Source organism: Anguilla anguilla, chromosome 5, assembly GCF_013347855.1.
Source record: "Anguilla anguilla isolate fAngAng1 chromosome 5, fAngAng1.pri, whole genome shotgun sequence".
Classification (NCBI taxonomy): domain Eukaryota; kingdom Metazoa; phylum Chordata; class Actinopteri; order Anguilliformes; family Anguillidae; genus Anguilla; species Anguilla anguilla.
The window spans coordinates 45,021,833-45,041,650 of NC_049205.1; the positions used below are offsets into that span (position 1 = coordinate 45,021,833).

Sequence of the window (19,818 nt, forward strand, 5' to 3'; positions counted from 1 at the left end):
CCCTATGATTATGAATCGGATTGCCTATTAGCCTACATGTTGTTTGCGAATATGAATATTTTAGTTTAATTGTGAATATACTATCGATAATTTATTCTCTATCTATAAATGAAAACGTGTGTGGTTGGGAATAATGATGGCTATTATCAAAGTGGTTTACATAATAAAATAGCATGCATGAACCACGCCCAAATAGGAGACAATAAAATGGGGTTTTCGTTTTCTTTTATTAAAATGACCCGTTAAGCTATTTAGAGTAAATCAAGTTATATATTTGAAAAAAATAATCTAAGTATTTCCCACGCCCAATCTAACATTAGACTCAAACTATAATCCATGTACGTAAACAGAAACGTTTGTGTGTAAGCCGATGTGTAGCCGATGTGGAGTGGAACTGTAGCCTAGTGGCAGTTCGTTTGTCTTAAAAACATACAACTATTTCCTTTTAAATATTTCAATCCTAACTGTTTAAAATACTGTTTAAAACGAGTAGGTATTTCCTCACGTGCGCCAACTCATCGTATTTTTTTTATATATATTTGAGGGTAGGCTAGAACTGCAGAAAAGGCAGTAATTACACTGTTACCTCGTGCTGTTTTAAATTATATTTACTTTTATTTAGAAGCCTACAATATATCTTATTTTTGCAGTTAAATGAAAACAGTGGATTATTTATCTACCTTAGAAAAGATAACATGGAAATATAGGGGAATATATGTCAAAATTTATATCAAACCTTTGAGGAGTAGGTTTTTTGGAATTTATTTATTTATTTTCAAAATTCTAAGTCAGTGTTCTAGATCAACTTCATTGATGTAAATTACCGGTAGTGATTGTTACATTTAGCATTAGAAAGTTCAGTTAAGAATGTTATAATCATAAATTGTGATCTCCAAAAATACAATACAAAATTAATTATAAATAGAATAGAAATATGATGTATAGCTTACTTATAGCTTAGTTAGTTCAATATAAATACAAATTCAGCAAGCACGTATGTGACGCAAATTGCAGTACTACTTGTTACCACAAAGGGGCAGGCGATGTACAGTAAAGTGGTATGTTGAAGTGGCATTTTGGCTTCATCTAGCAAGCTTTGTTTTTCTTTTTCAGATGAATATTTACACTATTGGATTTATAACACTATCATCAGACATTATTATAGGGAAAGGGTTTTAGTATAATTTTCAGCTGTGTTTTATTCTGGGTTGGGGAAAGGGTGTGAATCCAGCATGTTTAATTCCCCAAGCTCTGCATTCTATTTAACCAAAAACACTACATGGCCAAATGTATGTGGACACCTGACATCTAAAATCTCATCCAAAATGATGGACATTAATAGGGATTTGCTTCCATTCAGCCATTAGTGAGGTTAGGCACTGATTGGCCGATTAGGCCTAGCTTGCAGTTGGCTTTCCAGTTGATCCCAAAAGTGATGGATGGGGTTGAAGTCAGGGCTCTGTGCAGGCCAGTAAAGTTCTTCCACACCATTCTTGACAAAACCTCCCTGTGTACCCGAGGGCATTGTCATGCTGAAACAGGATAGGGCCTTCCCCAAATTGTTGGGGAAGCGCAGAACCGTCTGGAATGCCATTGTATGCTGTAGCATTAAGATTTGTCTTCACTGGAACTAAGGGGCCTAGCCCAAACTATGAAAAACAGCCCCAGACAAGGGGTGCCCAGATACTTTTGGTCATATACTGTATGTTAAACAATGAGTCTGATAAGTAAATAAAGGGTTTTCATTCCATTGCATGAAAAGACCTGGTGTCACCCATGACTGATAGTGTGTTTATGGGAAAAGCCCATGATGGCAGAAGAAATTACGTGACTTTTTGCCAGGTTTTCTTTTTTTGTTTTGAAGTGAAATAGGTGCTGCTGAAACACCTTACTCCTTGGGTACTGCAGGCTGCAGCTATGAAATGTAATGGAGAACAGACTTCACCAGTGACACGGTGCATAAATTATTCCTTGGCACAAATTGCTTATCTTCAATTAGTTCTGTTTTTTAAACTAATATTAAATTGTTTTAGCTAATAATTCATATATTTATTTGAAGGAATAATTTCTTAGGGAATTCCTTTGTTCTATAAGAGTATCAATTTTATTCAGCAATAAATAGGCTATGTAAATGTATAATATTCTCCCTGTGTTTCATGAAAATTTTAAAATGTACATGGGAGCATTCCTTTTCACATGTAAGCCAAACTCTGGGCCGTGCACTAATCATATTTGAACCTATATTTGCATTAACTAGGAATTAAGACAGACCGGCAAACTCGGTCCGTAATTTGTCTTAGATCCATAATTACACCATACCAATTGCATGTAATATACCTTCGCAACGAAAACTAACAAATGAAAAACGGAACACATACTGCCTTTCATCATGAACGACATCAATGTATTAAATGTCTACGACTATTTGGAGGGCAGGGACGATGTTTGGACCTATCAGCGCTCTGTTTCGTAGGCGAACCAAGGGTAGGTCTGGATGGGTTTCTTTTACTTGAGAGTGGGGGAGGGACCAACTTTGCCTGCGCCTGACGTCAGGCCGTTGGAGACAAGCGGCGAAAGGCCGTGGAGTAGAGCGAGGGAGCTGCCATAAACAGAGGGCGTCTGCGCCTTTAAGAGGTGGAAATCGAAACAATAAACCGTTCGTGGTGTCAATGTTCTAACAATGAATTTAATCGACATGGTCTTGATAAAACTCTTATTTTTGTTTCACTGCATACGAAACGCAGATGGTAAGTAAGATGTATTTCATTCTATGAACGAATAAAGTGTTTGATCCCTAATCGGATGGAAGAAACGGGATAGAGGAGGGAGGGGTGACTAGTCGGCGTTAGAACGAGCTGCCTGGCTAGCTAGATAACGCTACCGGGAACCTGCTGTTCGGAAGTAAAATAAGAACATTACTGGGACGTTTTTGAATCGCAACTTTTGCGATTGACTAAACGGCATTAATGTTATGTCTCAAGGGAGTCTGGCATATGTTTATCAGATCAAAGTTAGCGAGCTTGCTAAGTTCGACGCGGTAGACATTGCGAGCCTGCCAGCTAGTAGCATATTAATAAGATGGAGGGGACCGACTATGCTTTCTTGTACCTTAGTTGAAGCTATGACAGAACATCTAACGTTAGCTTGGTAGCTGTTTGCTGCGAACGATTGGGGTTTTGTGATTGCTTCGCGTTCGTTTTGTTTACACGTTAATCTCAAAGCATTTTCACTCAAAGAAAGCCACTTGTGTGGCTTAATTAGCACACTTTCCGTATCCATATGTATAAGCGACTAGCTAACTGGTTATCCACGATAAACAGCCCTTGGTTGCTGTATTGGATCGTCAGCCAGATCGTTTTGAATGAATAAGCTACTATTGTTAGCTAACAGGCTACCTTGTACGTCGTTGATTGCGGTTGACTATGGGACAAATCTTGTGTTAAACCAGTTAATCCATTGTCTTTGTGCGCACGTTTGTAAATAATACCTTGACATTTCAGTTACAGTGACATTTGTTTACTACCAGTTCTCTTAAGCTTACAGAAATTACCAGATGAGCTTGCGAAGCGAACTCATTTAGATATACATTCAACGGCAGCCAGCAATCTTGCCAGTTTCCTGCGAGGTGGCTTGTTTGGTCGTGGACCAAAGTCACAGTATATTCAAGCGAATGACATGGGTAGTGACCTGGCAAGAATAATGGCTAGTCTAAGGCATTCGTTTAAATTACTGTCGCACAAATGAAGTAACTTCAGCAGGCTGTAAACGTCTCGGTTGAGGCCCAAAACCACACCGTACTTTTGGGGAGACAGACAGACGTCCAAGTCAAACTAGAACATCCACCTACTTTAACGTTACCATTGTTGCGTAGCTCTATGAACAAAGAGCGCATGTACGTTGTTGAATGTATGGGCATCAAGCTAATGGTCTGTCAGTCCTGTTCGCTTTGACCTCTTTCATCATATACGATTTTTAAAATTTCTATTAATATTACCACAATTTTATTCATTTTAATGAGTAGCTAACATTTTAGTATTTGGAACAGTGTGTCGTCAATGCACGCTGAGTGAAAATTCAGTCTTTATTTTAAATACATCAGCTGAGAACACGTGCACATCTGCAGTAAACCATGTTGTTTCACAGCAGTAATTCTTGTTTTAGTTAACAAAATAGAGTTTGACTGAAAGCTGCTGCATCAAATCAGAATGAAACATTTGGAAAATAAGAAGGCCAAGTGGTGAATTTAATAGATCTCTTCATGTATTGTAATGAGCTGTATATCCTGACATTGCTCATGTGTACTGATGTAACCCTAGTCTAAGAGCAAGGTATGTTTAGTTATGATTACACTCACAGAGTAGGACGGATGACAGAAAAGTATGTGCTGGTATTTCAGTTTGAGAGAATATGTTTGCCTCTTGAGAGAAGTAGCTGTTTGCAGAGGTTTCTGAACAAGGCTCTGAGTGTATGGTCGTCTTGAACTTCCCCTGTCATTTTTGCCGGTGACCTGGGGGCGTTGAGCCCTTTAATTACAATATTCAGTGTAAATTAGAGCACAGCAAAGTTGGCAATGAAAGGTAGAATTCATGAGAGAAGCCAACATCATTTAAAATCAGGGGGGTTGTTTGCACACTGAATGAAAAAGGCAATGTGTTACATTTAGGGCATACAATATGAACAGGATGAGTGTGAGTGGCTTTTGAGTGAAATGAGCAGGGAATCTTGAGGGGCAATGAGCGCCTGCAGTCAGTGTGTATTAAGATATGACAGCTGATGCTTTGCAAACAGAGCAGACGGCTCCTTCTGTACTGAGAAAATTGGTTTGAAAATGTAATTGGAAGTGCAGTTTCCAGACAACATTGGGAGATGGAAGGGCTGTCGGCAGCCATCTTTTCAAAAGTGGTTTGTTTCTGGAACAGAAAATCAAATGAAAATGAAATCTTTAGGAACAGCAGTACAAGTAAATACCAAATAGTTTTTGCCAAAGAAAATGCTAAAAGATTGTGGGTTGAACTTTCCTGGCTTAATGTACTGTAAGAGCCATCAAAGTCGCTGGGTGTATTGCCTGTTTTCTCCACTGTTCATTGAAAAAAAAGACATCCCAATGAAGTACAACAGCTTTATTTTTCTGCTTTAAAGATCCCAATGAAAAATTGAACAGACAGACTTGAATATTTTATGCACTTTATGGAAATCAGTGATCGAGATGCTGGAATAAAAGCTAAGCCTTCTTGTCCTTCCTCAAAAATATCCACGCATTTTGCATATTATGAGTTTAAATTTTTTGTAGATCGCCCTTCTGCAGTAAAAAATTGTGTCGAAGTCTCCTTCCTGTATGGTAGGCTATAGGTGAGATGAGTGAGATTTCATTTCTTTTTGTCCCACACAGGTGTGTCTCATTTCTGTAGGGAAGCTTATTGTAAGAAAGTTGGCCTCTTTGATTCTGATCCCCCTGGAAAAACAAACCATTTGTGAGAGAAATTCCCTTAATTACTCAAGATATTTGGCTCTTGTGCCAGAAATTGTCAGTAGTGGCATGTGATCAAAAAAGGAAATGGGGAGGGTGGGGGAATGTGAATGTTTATAGCTATATAGAACTACCAAATATTATGCAGTACCTTTTTCACAAAAAACAATTGCAGTGAAGTTGGATTGCCAGTGAATTTGTTCTAATATCATTAGGTCTCTTCATTCTCTCTTCCAGGCTACATTAAAATAGTACTAACATGGTAAACAGCACACCCACACAGTGTTTAAGAGCAGCTAAGTCTTGCTGCCTAGTGAAGTAAATACTCTTAGATTCCTGGAAATTCTTTGAAAAGTGGGTTTATCCAAGTTCAAACAGAAAAGTAGGCCTATCCACATAGCTAATAACCACATTACTATATCCACATTACAAATCATTTAAGCTTGAATTGTGACCATTTTGGCTCCACTCCACATCTGCAAATGCAGGGATGGCAAAATCCCAGGTATACATCTGACTCCTGTTATACTGTAAGACTTTTCATAAGTGTATGTAGCCTATTGCTTCAGTTCTGAATGGTTTTGGTTTGTCTGATACAATATAGCATTTCTTTGTCGCCTGATTTGAATGCTGTAGCAGAAGCTCAACTCAGAAAATAAAAACAAAATGAAGCAATACCCTGTATCTTGTACTGTTCTCCGACAGTGATTGACAGCAGGCTCATATTATCTGTAGAATTTAAAAACATTTAGCGCATTCATAATTCCAAAGAACTGGGTGTTTAGTCTTGGCGTCTTCCGATGAATTCAGGTTAAGTGCATTTAAGTGGTAAGTGGACTTCTCATTTGCGCTAGTATGATTTCTGGCTTTGATAAAATTTGCAGCTAATTTAAAATGAGTGCGCTCCTAGCGTTGTTATTGTCTGCCTCCGTTGGAACCCTGGAAAGCGTTATCAAACTCCTCACACCCTGGCTGCTGGGTGGCTCGTCCCGTTAAGGCACTGTTCCTGTGCATGGGCGGGACCCGTGCCAGAGCCGATTGGGTCCAGCAGCCCCACCGGGTGGTGCATGATTGGCAGCGGTGTCACCCATGGAGGGTTTCAGCCGGGCCGGATGACGCCCCATCGCGGTTTGGGCTCCTCTGACTCACGCCTGTGTGAGCTCGACTCGGTGACTTACGTGTGAAAAGTAGTCATGAGCGTGAATGAGCTCTTTTTCCCTGTAAGTCGGGGTGTGATTTAGCAATTTCTACTAAATGTCAAGAAAAGGGGAAACGCATAAAGGAAATAGTCCACCCCACCACCCCCCCCCCCCCCCCCCCCAAGGTGGCTGTAAGCAGTAGCCCATTGGTTGTTGAAAGCATCACAAACTCAAAAACTGAGGTGATTTTCTTTTCTTTAATAGCGTAAATGCAAATCTGTTGTTTTTTTTTGTGTGCATATATGGATAAATTGCAAACTGTGCAGAATATGAATCATTGTGTGCAGTGTACCAGATGGATGCTGGAGCACTCAATCACTCATAGTGTTTTTGTTTTTGTTTGACATTCTGGCTGCGTGCACATTCTTTCCTCTTTGTTTTAGCAATACAAATTTTATGAGGGTTACAATTATGAGGGTTTTTATGAGGGTTACAATTAAGCACTAATTGTACGATTGGTTGTGTTATTGTGCTTATCCAGTGTGTCGGGCAAGGTGCTTATGGGGACCCCAGGAGGGTATCAACTGTGTTTCAAGTTAAAATTCCTGTGGGTCACATGCTTTAGGCGCTATGGACGCTAACTGATTTTTACAATCGAGATATCATTCCTGCAAAACCCTGTTCTGTTGTGCAAAGTGGCATCCAGTCAGGGATCCTCTTGACAATCATGCTGAGCTCTACCATCCATCTTTATTAACCAGCAGTCAGTCCAGTAATCAAAAATGTGACGAGGCCTTTCATTTCTGTCTCAATCATTCAGTCCACAGGGGTAAAAATACACTGATCCTGGCAAGCTGTGGTTTTGAACACTTATTAATATTCAGTCTTTGCTCAAATATTCTCTGCTTCAGCCTGTTGATAGAATCATAAGTGGGTACACTTCACTGACGTGAGGTTTACTGAGGCCAGTGCGCAGTCCCCTCTCCCCTGTCGGGTTTTCGTACAGTGATGGATTTAATGGCTTATTTTTATGGTGTAGCGCCAAGCAAAAAAAGTCCCACTGTGATTGGTGGGCGTTGAGGCAGATGTTGCCGTTCTGAAGAAACCCCTTGTCCTTAGCTAACCCACCAGAGAGAATAATGTGACCTTTGTTCATTGAGCTTTTCCTTATCTGGGAGCAGGCTGCAAGGCAACACTGGAGTGGAATTGCTCATGGAATTAGTTTTATAGATCACAGAGCATGAACGGAGTCTTATTTTTGAATGGGTGTGAGAGTGCGCGTGCGTGTGTGTGCGTGCTTGTCTGTATGGGTGCCCGTGTGTGTGTGTGTGTATATGTGTGTACCCATGCATGCATGCATGTTAGTGTGTATGGGCTGCTGGTATGAAGCTGTGCACTGACAGGGCTGTATTCAGCGGAAACTCAGTTAGCCCGGACGCGCGGGCAGCAGTGGAGCTCTTACCGCTCTGCGCCTGCTCTGCCCTGAGCCGATCGACCCCCCTCCTGCACCCCCACCCCCCGCCTCCTCTCCTGCCCAAGATCAGACGCACCTGCCGGGGCCCCGTGACGAGGCCCTCCCGCTGGCCCTGTTCATGGTCGTTGCCCAGGGCGCCACACTGCAATCATCACCTGCCTCGCTACTGCCAGGAGAGGCTCCCATATCCCCAACGGCCCCGTCCAGAAATCCCCAGGCCTGGTCAGGGGGATGTTCTCACCGCATGCGCGGCGATGGAATTCCTCCATTTGCATGCAGTGATATACTGTTTTTTTGTTTTTGGTTTCTTGTTTGTCTCTCCCCCCGCCCCCCCCCGCCTGCCATGTTTGCTAATTTAAACCTTGAGTGGATAAGCCAAGATTAACCCACAACTGCATTGCATCATTCTTTGTCAGTAGAAGTATTATCCTGGTGCCAGCGGAAATTCTAATTCCTTTTGTTGGCCGCAGCGATACAGGCGGTGCAATCTGCGTCCTGACACGCGTGGCAAAAAAAAAAACACTTCCTGCGTATTGTACAGTACGATTTCTTGGCTTGCAAACCAGTGTTTTCATTCAATGGTGAAATTGTTGGCGGTGTCCCAGGAGTGTGAGCGTGTGTGTGTGCGCGTGTGAGAGTGTGTGTGCGCGTGTAAGCGTGTGTGTGCGCGCGTGAGAGTGTGCGTGTGCGCGCGTGAGAGTGTGCGTGTGCGCGTGTGAGAGTGTTATTTAGTGATTTTCACATTTAGTGCAAGGCCACATGGCCCTTTGAACTGATTTAATTGTTTTTGTATCAGTCTCGTAGATTTGTACTTTGTGGTTATTTTTGGTTTAGCAATTCATTAAGGTCTGTTTTTTTCCTTTTTATGTCTGAGGTCTCTGACTGTGATTGGCCTCATGTCTTCTGGCAGGTTTATAACTAGTGCTGTATCACATGATTAGTCTGTAAAATGAACTTGTTGATGAGCCATGCTTTTGGGTTGGTTTATAGACTGTGGTAACCTTGACGATTGTGCGTAAGCAAAACTGTTGCACGGTAACAGTGGGGGCGGTATGGAAGGCACCATTAACTGCAATGGAATGCGACAATTGTTTTTGTTTTTTTGTTTTTTCCTTGAGTTGTAAAAATGGCCCATTGGTGTGGAAGGCATGTTAATTGACTGGTAGGCCTGCTTGCTGCAGCTCGTCTGCCTGAGTCTGGAAGTTTCTGGAAAAGAAGAGCAACAAGAGAAGACGCCCAGTTTCTCTAATGTGAAACTGCAGATTTATTGTTGTTTGATATTCCCCGTCGTATTGGTCTCAGGCTCGGCTGAGCACTGGAATATGACTAATGGTTGCATCTCTGGTGGTTTGAGTCATAGGCCATATTTAGGCATAGCCTATCTAGGCTTATCATATTTGTTTTTGAGTTTTTTGACCGTTTTCTTTTCAAGAGGATGGAATGAAATAACATTGAAATTTTTCATGTTCATCTCACCGTGAAGTTGGCAGCTAATGGAGGGCTTTGTGTGAAGGCAGAGCAAGTATACCTGCTCACATCAATATGCACTGACACCACAGCCAATTACTTTTTTGGGTGTAAAATTGTTCTCTTGAGTTTATTATGCTGCAGCAAATTACACCATTTTCCTCCCTCTGGTTCCATTTTTGACAGCAGTCAAAGGACGGTCCTATGCAGAGTTGGTAGGACTGGTGGGTAGATGCTAGGTCTGTTCTGGTCCCTCTAGCATGTGCGGAAGATACCTTCTGGTGTATGTAGCCACAAGGTAACCTGGACCGTTCCTTTGTATTTCAAATAACCTCCCCCTCTCGGCGGACTAGATGTAGATCTCGCCACCGAAGCGGCTGCCCTCACAACATGGCGCGGCTCTCCAGTCCAGCACAAACGCGCACTTGTTTCAGAGACGTCCGCTGCGGCCCGTCCGATTGCAGGCCCTTCAGAGACCGGCGCAGGGCGCCGCCAGGCTAACGGTCCAGTCCCGCGATGCCCGCGGGCGCCGTTATTCAAAATGACCGCCGGTCGCCCCCGCGCCCCGCTGGCAGGGCCGCAGCTAGCCGCCGCCGCTCGGCACGACTCCCTCGCCTGCGCGCCTCGAGATTTCGGTCGCGGATCTCCCGAGACGCCCCTGGTGCGTCGCCGTTCTGCTGGTTCCGTGCGCGAGCTCGGTTCCACTCCGCCCGCGTGACGTTTCCGTACGAGAAACCCGACGGCTTTGAAAACGTCTCTCCGTAGCCGGCTGGAACCCCGTCGAGCGCCGATGCGTTTTATGGCTTGCCGGTGACGCGGTGGCGGCTCCGTGGCCGCGCGGAAGACCGAGGCGGTGTGAAGATAAAACCCCGGGCGCGCGGTTCTCTCCCGCCGCCCGAGGTTCAGGCGTTCGTTTAGCGCGCCGCGATCACAGCAGGTCTCCGCGTGATAATGGAGCTCTTCTTAAAGGGCCCCAGGAACTGTTCTCGCTTTTCTCTTTAGAGAGGAACTAAGATTCAGCTCTGCTCGTTGTCTCCCTGCATGCTGCTCCTGAGGGCGCAGCGATAACAAGGTGTCGTGTAGGATGAGCAGCACTAGTCTTCTGAATCGTCTGTTTACGTTTTTTTTACTTGTAAAATGTAAGTGAAGTGGTCTGGGTTATCAGCTTTGGTCGGGGCCTTATTTAACCCCTGTGTGTACACAAATCCATATGTAAACAGTGCGTACATGCATCTCCACTTATTTTTCACAGAGTTGTGATTGATCTTGTTTTCACATGATTTTAACTCGAAGTTGTGTTGTACCTCAAATGAAATGAAATGAAAGATTGCACATACAGGCTAGTGACTGAAAATACTGCAGTACCGTTGCATACTGCATTGTATTCTACTGTACGGATTGTATCGTGGCACATATTGGATTGTGAGGCACTTGACAATACCCAGTCCTGATAAACACTGCATATTTATTGTGTATTTAGGTTTAAAGATATACGCCTGTATGTAAAAATGCGGAAACTAAATTTCTAGCCTGCTTGATAAACGAGGCCCTGGGTCACAGACGTTTCGGAAAGCGTCTGTCGTCGGTCTGTCTTCCTTCCGGAAGGCCCGCTTCCTCGTCCTGATCCCGCGTCATCATCCGTTCCTTCCCACCCCCCCCCCTTCGCACGACTCAACATCTGGAGCCGCGCTGTCCTGGCTTCACCTTCACTCTTCCCTGTCGACGGTTTTTTTTTCTTTGTTTGTTTGTTTTTTTTTGTTTTGCGTGAGCAGGCTCTCGTCTGCGCCTCTGAGGGAGCGGTATTTTTACTTCTGAAATAAAGCGCGGTGCTGGTATCGTGTGACGTTGCCTCCGGAGTACCGGGGCAGCGAAGCGACTCGACACCGGTGTACCCCCCCGGGCCTTTTTCGGTACCGTTTCGTAGCGCTCGCCTGAAGCAGCGGGACTCTGACTAGGGCAGAAGCGTTGTTAGTAGTCCTGGAACAGTAGTCCTGGAAGGCTCACTGTCTGCGGTAGCTGGGGGAAATGGTGGCTCTTCATAGATTGTTCTAGAAATTGAAGTAAAGGAGACATTTTGCTCGTGTTTGTGTGTACAAATGAAAGTGTTTTTGTTTCTGCTGAGATGGCAAGCATCAGATTCACTCTTTATTACGGTGGGCATCTATTGTAGTTTGGGGTGGAAAGTAGTCTAAAGACTTATTCACGCGTGTTAGACATGGCCTCCATGGAGGACAGCTGGGAGTAGATTATTACGATGATGATTGAATGAGAGAGTGCGTGATTGGTTAAATTAATCTCATATCACTGCTTCCAGTCCCACCTAAAGTAAGCTCCTTTTTTTTTTTTTTTGCTTCCTAGAGGATAAAAGCATTTGATTTAATTGTAGGTCGTACAGCTTCGCATTTTGTCTTTTTTTGACCGCAAACATTCCACCGGTTGCCATGTTGGGCAGCCTTTGTACTTGTGCCTTCCGCTCAGAAAGCATCATTCCACAGCGTAGCCGCATTCAGTTTTGCACACGCAAATGCTTTTCCGCGCGCTGCTATTCTAAGCAAATATTTGCCGTAGTGGGACGCCCTCGGAAGAGCTTTGTCCTGGTGGGAAGTGGATTAAAGCGGTGCGGGCTCTGCGCCGTCTGCCCGCGCCGCAAAACGCCAGCACAAAGGACCGCCAGCGATTCCTGACCGATTGATCTCCAGTTTATTTATTTATTTTTCTTGTCCTTGCAAATAAGGCTTGCCCCTTGGGTTTAGTGCGTTGGCACATCAGTGGTTTACAGTGCACAGAATGAGATTCTTTGTCATTTGGGGGGGATGTGGGTGTTGGCATATTTTCAACCTGACTCATTTTTTTTGGCTTGGTTGCTTTGCGGCGGCTGTTTTGGGCGTGGCCGGGCCTCCTGCACGCCGGGGCTGCTGAACCGATACAATACGCCGCGTTGTGCTGGGGTATCTGCCTCTGAAATGGGCTCTGTCTTCTGCACAGGGCCTTGTGACTTGTGAGTCTTCCTTGTTTTGTGTGTGTGTGTGTGTGTGTGCGTGCGTATGCGTGTGTGTGGGGGTGTGTGTGTGTGTGTGTGTGTGTGCCTGTGTGCCTGTGTGCGTGTGTGCGTGTGTGTGTGTGCGCGTATGCGTGTGTGGGCGTGTGTGCGTGTGTGCGTGTGCGCGTGCGTGTGCGTGTGCGTGTGCGTATGCGTGTGTGTGTGTGCGTGCTTGTGTCTGTATCGGTCTCGTTGTTTTGCTTTATACTTTCCTAATTGTTTTATGGTTTTCTGACCATTTGAAATCCATAATTCAGAGTTAGTCAGGCTTATCCTATAGTAGTACAGTACTTCAAGAACTGAAACTGCATTATGAGTTTCATTATTATTTCATTCAATCTATTTTTCTGCAGAAGCGGAACTAGAATGAAGTTAAGAAGGAGAAGTGAGGTCAAACGTGAGAATTTGATGCACCTTATGAGCAGCCCATCTTAAAAATGGACATTTGGGTCCATGCCTTGTAAGCCAATAGAACCCAACTCTTTGTTGTCTTTCGTTGTTGCGTGCCAGCATCAGAGGGAAACGGAGTGAACTGAAATAAACCAGACGAGTTAAGACTCCTACACTACGGGAGACAGCTGCAGCTGAACCAGGCCTGCCCATGCTGCTCATGGGGGATTTAATCAGGGAGAAAGACAGTGGGAGGGAAAGGGCAGTATGGGTGCACTCAGTGAGGTGACGCAGACAAAGCCAGAACAAGAGATGACGCTAGCACATTTTGTTGAAGTTTATTTACTCTAACTGAGTTTAGAACAAACAATGCAAAACTTCACTGTGACAGAAGATTAATGGTTCTGTCTGTACATGTGTAAGGAAATCATTTGATGTATTTTAACTTCTTGAGGCAGTCACTATTGATGTTGTATGAAATAAAATACTTAATTGGATAAAGCGGTTATTTGCTAGCTGGCCGAACGCATGGCGCCGTCTATAGGGCGGCTGACTGTGAGCCCATATCTGAATCCCATCTGCGTTCGATTACCCACCGTGGCTCTTTGTGCCCTCTGATCTCATCTGTTTCTCCAGCCCTCTCTGCTTTTACCCCTGCGTGAAGAGAGAGAAAAATACGCAAGGATGGACTCGTCTGCTCTCCAATAAAAACGTTTATTTGTTTGCAAGCGTGGTCACCGTCCTGTTTTCACTTCATAGGAGATTTAAAAAACCAAAAAGTAATTAAAATGGAGCCATTGCTGGGAACCAGTCAGAACGATATACTGTCGTTACCAGTCTAACCTGCCCTCATTTGTTCTCTGAATTTTGTTTGGACCTGGTTTGTTGCGCAAGAGACGGATGAGACCATAAAGATGTCAACAAAAGAGCCACATCCTGAATTGCCTGAGATATTTGAGCACTGTAAAAAAAGAACCTGCCATTGTTGCATCATGACAAAGAAAAATGAGCCGTTGGTGCAGTTTTTTCAAGCTAATATGTGTCAGACCAGGCTAAGGCAAATTTTTTGCACTTCAGTTTAAATAATTACCTAGTTCTTTAAACGCACCTAAGCATACATATTCTACCTGAGAAGCTTCAATTCTCAGTTCATTTTAGTTTTAGCACCCTTGAGCATCCTAATCATTTTTTAACATCTTTTTGGATTGTATTTTTGAAGCCTTTTTAATATGCCAGGAACCATTTTGTTTTTATAAGGCCTTTTTTTAAGCACTGAGTTTTAACTTCTAGATTTGGTCCACTGGAGAGCATACTGCTCGTGTTGCCAGTTCAGTCACGACTTTCTCACATGGTTGCAAAACTAGATGAAGTACACCGTTTCACACTTTTATTTCTTGTGGCAAGCCCCAATAAAAATGTTAAATTTGACATTTAGCGTTTATTCCGGCATATCGGGTAAAAAAGCTCTGCGTTCAGGTGTGTTTTGAGATATAGCCTACACACACTTCTAGAAGCATCTCATAGCCTACTTTTTGTATAATTGGCACAGCTCTCGATTGTACTGATGTAGAAACGAAGGCCGGTTGATTAAGCGTGTCATAAGGCCATACTCAGACGTGGTGTTTGAATCATTTCATAGTAGCTCTGCTCCAGTTTTGTTTTACGGACTGCAGAGCGTATGTGGATCTGATGCAAATGAGAGCCTGTGATGTTATTTCTTGCCGCAGCCCGAGCCTTGATCTTATCCAGCGTTACTGTTTCAGCAGGGCTCGGGTCTCTGCATTCAAACTGTGCTCTCGTACGCAGTTGCCTGGAGATAATTCTGTTCCTTTTGTCTTCGCGAAACTTAATTGAAAACCGAACTGTAGCAAGGCTCCATTTTTCACCACCCGCCTAATGCAGAAACGCGCAGATGGGTTAGGCTTTCGCGCCTTGGAGGCACGACTGCCAAGGCAGCACGTACTTACGGAAAGGTCAGCGCATATAAGAGTCTAAACGTACGCTTACTCCTCTCGTGTCCCCGTGCAAATTCGCCCGGAGTTTCCCGGGCGATGCGGGGCCGACGGCCGTGTTTTGGGATGCGGCTGGATGCGGTTTGGTGCTCTCGTCGGCCGCCGTGGGGAAATGCCAGCCGGTCTCCTTTCCATCTTCATTAACTGCGAAGGCATTGAGACGGACTGCCAGGGGGCTCCGGCTCGGCGTCTTAAAGTTCCTCAAGTGCCGCCAGAGTTTAATGGAATTGATGGGCTATGTCTAAATCTCAGCTTGTCATCATGCGAGGGAGCAGCCCCTCTCATTTCTATTTTACCTCCCGATCCTTCCTCATTTGTCTGGGATAAACTGTGACGCCACAATCCAAAGCAATGCTACGGCACCAGATGAAGGCGATTGATTTGCCCTTGTAAAGCGTCTTTGCGACAGTTCTCTGTAAAAAGCACTATACAGATAAAAATGATTTGCAATGCATTGATTGAGGAAATGGCTGATTTTTGTAAATGCCGGAACCTTGAAAGAGATCAATTTTGTCCATTTTCTTATCTATATACCTTCAACTTTTTTGTATGAAAAGACTTATCTTCTTTTTTGTTTTGGGCTTGTTTTTTGTGTTTGTTGTATCCTACTGATTTGATTATTTTTTAAATCCTACCAATCTTCAGAACTGTCTTGAGGCTGTCATTTCCAGCTTCTCAGGGAAGAAGAGAATAAAAGAAGAGAATAGCCTAGATTTTACTTCGATCCTTTATGATCTGCGTTCTCACATAAATGACAATTATGATGTGATTTGGGTTGAACTTGTCAGCAGTGACCTATTTTTATTTTTTATTGATTTATTTTTGAAAACTTCCTTTTTTCAGCATATTTCATGACGCTCAAGACGGCTAGAGCTGAAATAGCTCTGTTATTGTGCAAAACCGATTAAAGAAAACATAAAGAGAGTGTAGCGTTGCCAAGATGTTGTCCTACATGACTGCTGGATTCTGTCTTCCTTTTGTTTTGCAATCGTTGTGAGACAGCCTCTCTCCAATCTGTTGAGGTATTTTTGGAGCACAGGGGTTAGCTATTTCCTTATTTGCTTTATGAACTTTCTCCAAACAAGAGGTTATTTTTATTTACTGTGCTGTACTGTGTTATTCTTCTCCCACAAACATATTTCTCCTTCTAATCTAAAAGACATGTATCCGTGTGCTTGGATAAAGGAGTTTTTTTTAATCACATTGCCATTTCCTTCAACCATGTGGAGGTGCGAAGGAGGTTTTTGCCTGTCCAGTCCTTGGATTCACTCTTTTTACAGAAGATGGTGGTGTGCTGTTTATGATGCATTTTTAAATCGATTGGCCGGGCAGGACTGTGCAGCTCTAAGTGTCTTCACACTTGAACGTCCCGTGACTCTCTCCCATTGCTTTGCATTTATAAAAAATTCAGTCAGACCCCGCAAAACATGCATTATGCTGCAAAATGCTGCTGTATTTAATAACTGTCCCTCAGAATGAAAAAGCATCTTTTCTGCTTCTTCCTGTGGAAAAACAAAAAAATTCATCAAACGTTCTGGTGAATTGCCAGTGATAAATAGATGGATTTAATGGCTGCCTTTCACACTAGGGACCGATGCTACGTCAATGCAGGCGAATTGCCGGTGTTTTTATGTTCACGTCGCACTTGGCAGTACATCCTTTAGCCCCATCACGTGCAGTGCACATTCGTATGCAGATGGTAATGTGTACTTTAAAAACGGCAGAACCTTTTGGCTTTAATTTTCCCCCACATCGTTGCGTCTTTCAGTCTCTGTGGAAACAGTCGATGCGTTACTGCGTTGAGAAGGGTCCCTGCCAGTTCTCCCCACAGACAGCTTATAGCTTATGATGCTAGCGTAAGCCTTCTGCTGTGGCCTTTGGAGGCTGGCTTTAGCTGCGGAACAAAATGGTAAATAACAGAAAAGCGTTCATGGAACACAGAAGATTAATTTACTTAATTAACCACCCCAGTAAAAAAAGAGAAAAAAAATTAAATTCCCCTCTGGGGTCTTATTTTGAACCAAATAGTGTTGAAATAGAAGTGGTATACCTTTTCGATGCAGTTGTTGGATGGCCTAATTGAAATGAAAAGGCTAATCTGATGTGATATTTTGTGAATAGTGTTATTATGTAGCATGGTACAAGAGCACATATTGATAATACGGGGGCAGGAGTGCAGGATATCTTCAGCAGCATTATTGAGGAGGATATGGAGGTTATGTGAAGGTGCAGCTTGAGACCTTTAAATGGCTAAATCAAAAGCCTATTTTGAGGATAGGGCCCTTGTTCAGACTGTAAGGACTGGTAGTTAAGGAAGTACAGGTGGCCGAGCCAATGTTAATTCATGGGCTCCATTTACCCCCCGTATTCTCCTGCTCAGAACCAGGCACAAATCATCCCAAGAGCCCTCTTCACTAAGACAGCTTGATCTCACTGTAGGCCTCACTGATGGACAAGGGTTGCAGGCAGCACCTGTGGACCACTCTGCACTTTCAGCAAGGACACTTGCGGGTTCATTTCCTCCTGCGGCCACTTCTGACAAGGACACCAAAAATCTCTATGGCAACCAAACCAGAAACGTAAAATAGAAACAAAAAAAAACCACATCCTACAACCCCTAGATTAGGGCCCTGAACCCTGGCCCTGGAGAGCATCATGGTCGACTAATTTTTGTTGTTACTCACTTAATGTATCGATTAAAGTTGTTAATAACACAGTTCACTTGCCTCATCTGGGTCTGCATGGGTTGTTGATTTTAATGTGACCCTGTAGCTGTCTAGGATTGACACTGGTTAGAGCTCGAACCTCAAATTCAAATCCTGGAGGGCTGCAGTGTCCGTACGCATTTTCTCTGTGTTCCTGCGCTTAAAGAGATGGTTTGCGGACATGTCCCTGTACTAGCTTTTATGGATTTCCTTGAAGTGTATTTTCTTGCTTTAGATCGCCAACCCCCAAATGCCTAATAACTGTGTTTTTAAAGATGGCAGGTCCTCAGGAACTTCTCTAAATATTTTAAATATGCTTCATCACACACTGAATCAAGACCACTGAAACCCCAGAGACTGAACTATCCCTTCTAGTTCTTAGTTTGTCACTGGGCTAAAGAGACCACATATGTCCTGAGTTGTCTGCTGACTGAAAGTAAACCTCAAAAACCTGCAGACACTGTGGCCCTCAAAGACAGGTGTGTGAGACTCCTGGGTCAGATTATTGTTTTATATTGTGCCGTGAAAACGTATTCGCCCCTTCCTGTTTTCCTGTATTATTGCATATTTGTCACACTGAATGGTTTCAGATCCTTAGACAAAAATGTAATATTGTATAACGGGAAGCTGAGTAAACCCCAAACGATTTTTTTAACTTACGGTTTCATTTATTTAATGGAAAAAGCGTTCCAAAACACCCATGTGAAAAAGTTACTCAATCAACCAATTGGCATTGATAATTATATTCAACTGATTGAACACAGCCAGTCTTGATTGCAGCCAGCCCTGTTGAATCTAAACCTCTCTCTTTTAACCTTACCATCAGAGTGAAGTAGTCACCACTAAGTTTCTATGCCATAATCGAAGGAAAGGGTTACAAAGCCATTTCTAAGGCTCTGGGACTCAACTGAACCACAGTGAGAGCCATTATCTCCAAATGCAGAACAATTGGAGCAGCAGTGAATATTTCCAGGAGTGGCTGTACTGTCAAAATTTCACCAAGCTAAGAAAAGACAGTGTCTGTTTGTCCCACAAGCAGTCTCAGAGGGATCTGGACCTTAGGTAATGCTCTTATTATTGAAATTCTTTGGAGTATGGCAGCGGTACTTCTTGGGCCAACTGGGCGAGATGAGTATTATAATAATAATATTAATAATAGCTTTATTTGTATAGTACCTTTCATACAGAATGCAGCTTGAAGTGCTTAAAAGGAAAAAATAAAAGAAAAGGGAATAACACAACGATCATAGTCAATTACAGGTTAAAAACATAACACAAGATTAAGAAAGGGAATAGAATATTAATAAAGTATTAAAATGAAATAAGTAATGAACAAAATATTAGAATGAAAAAACAGCTAAATATTAAAATGAAAGTATAAAATGTGAATAAGCAATTAAACACAGAGCCAAATAAAGAAATCAGTTATAAAAACCAAATTAAAAAGGAATATTTTGAGCTGCTTTTTAAATTGCCAACAGCTGTTCTAATGTTTTGTGGGAGAGTGTTCCAGAGTTTCGGTGCGTAGTAGCAGTGGGCACTTTCACCACTCTTTTATGCGTTTAACCACAGGTACGCCGCCTAAGCCCGTTGTGGACAATCTTAAGTGCTCAAGTTGGCACATGAAATAACAGGCAGTCTTGGATATAGAAAGGTGCCAAACCATTAATAGCTTTACAGACAAGCAACGTTACAATCCGTTCTGCAAGATAGCTGTGTAGTTGCCTTACTCCATTCCTTAGTTCTTAATTTAGGCCTGGATTAACATGGCAGCCAAGGTGAGTCATTCGGAGCGTCGAGGGGAATGCTGTGTGGGAATGCGGTGTCCTCTTCCTGTTTTTTTTCCCCACACGGAGCGAGACGGGAAAACCCGGCGCCGCCATATGGTGTAGCCCCACGCAGGGGTCTTACGAGACCTGCTCTATTTTCAACGGTGGAATAAATGAATTAATTAGTGATGCCCTCTGCCTGTTTTGTTTGCATAATGCGTCGCAGTTGCCTTTTTAAGAGCCCTTCAGTGCTTTGCGTTACCCCCCCCCCCCCCGCGGTGTTTTAAGCGCTGCAGCGCCCGGGCTTCGGCTCGCACCGTTAAAACTCAGCCATACTTCACGTTAAACTGTGCGC

The 19,818-nt window shown here is 43.3% G+C and overlaps 1 protein-coding gene across 1 annotated transcript in view; it reads left to right on the forward strand.

Moving 5' to 3' along the window:
• Window positions 1-2,547: 2,547 nt before the first annotated feature.
• LOC118227666 (disintegrin and metalloproteinase domain-containing protein 10-like) overlaps window positions 2,548-19,818 on the forward strand; it is a 78,590-nt gene continuing 61,319 nt past the window's right edge. Inside the window, exon 1 of the mRNA XM_035418405.1 lies at window positions 2,548-2,747. Within this exon, the coding sequence (XP_035274296.1) occupies window positions 2,681-2,747 (67 nt within the window). The 5' untranslated portion in view covers window positions 2,548-2,680. The remainder of the gene's footprint in view (window positions 2,748-19,818) is intronic.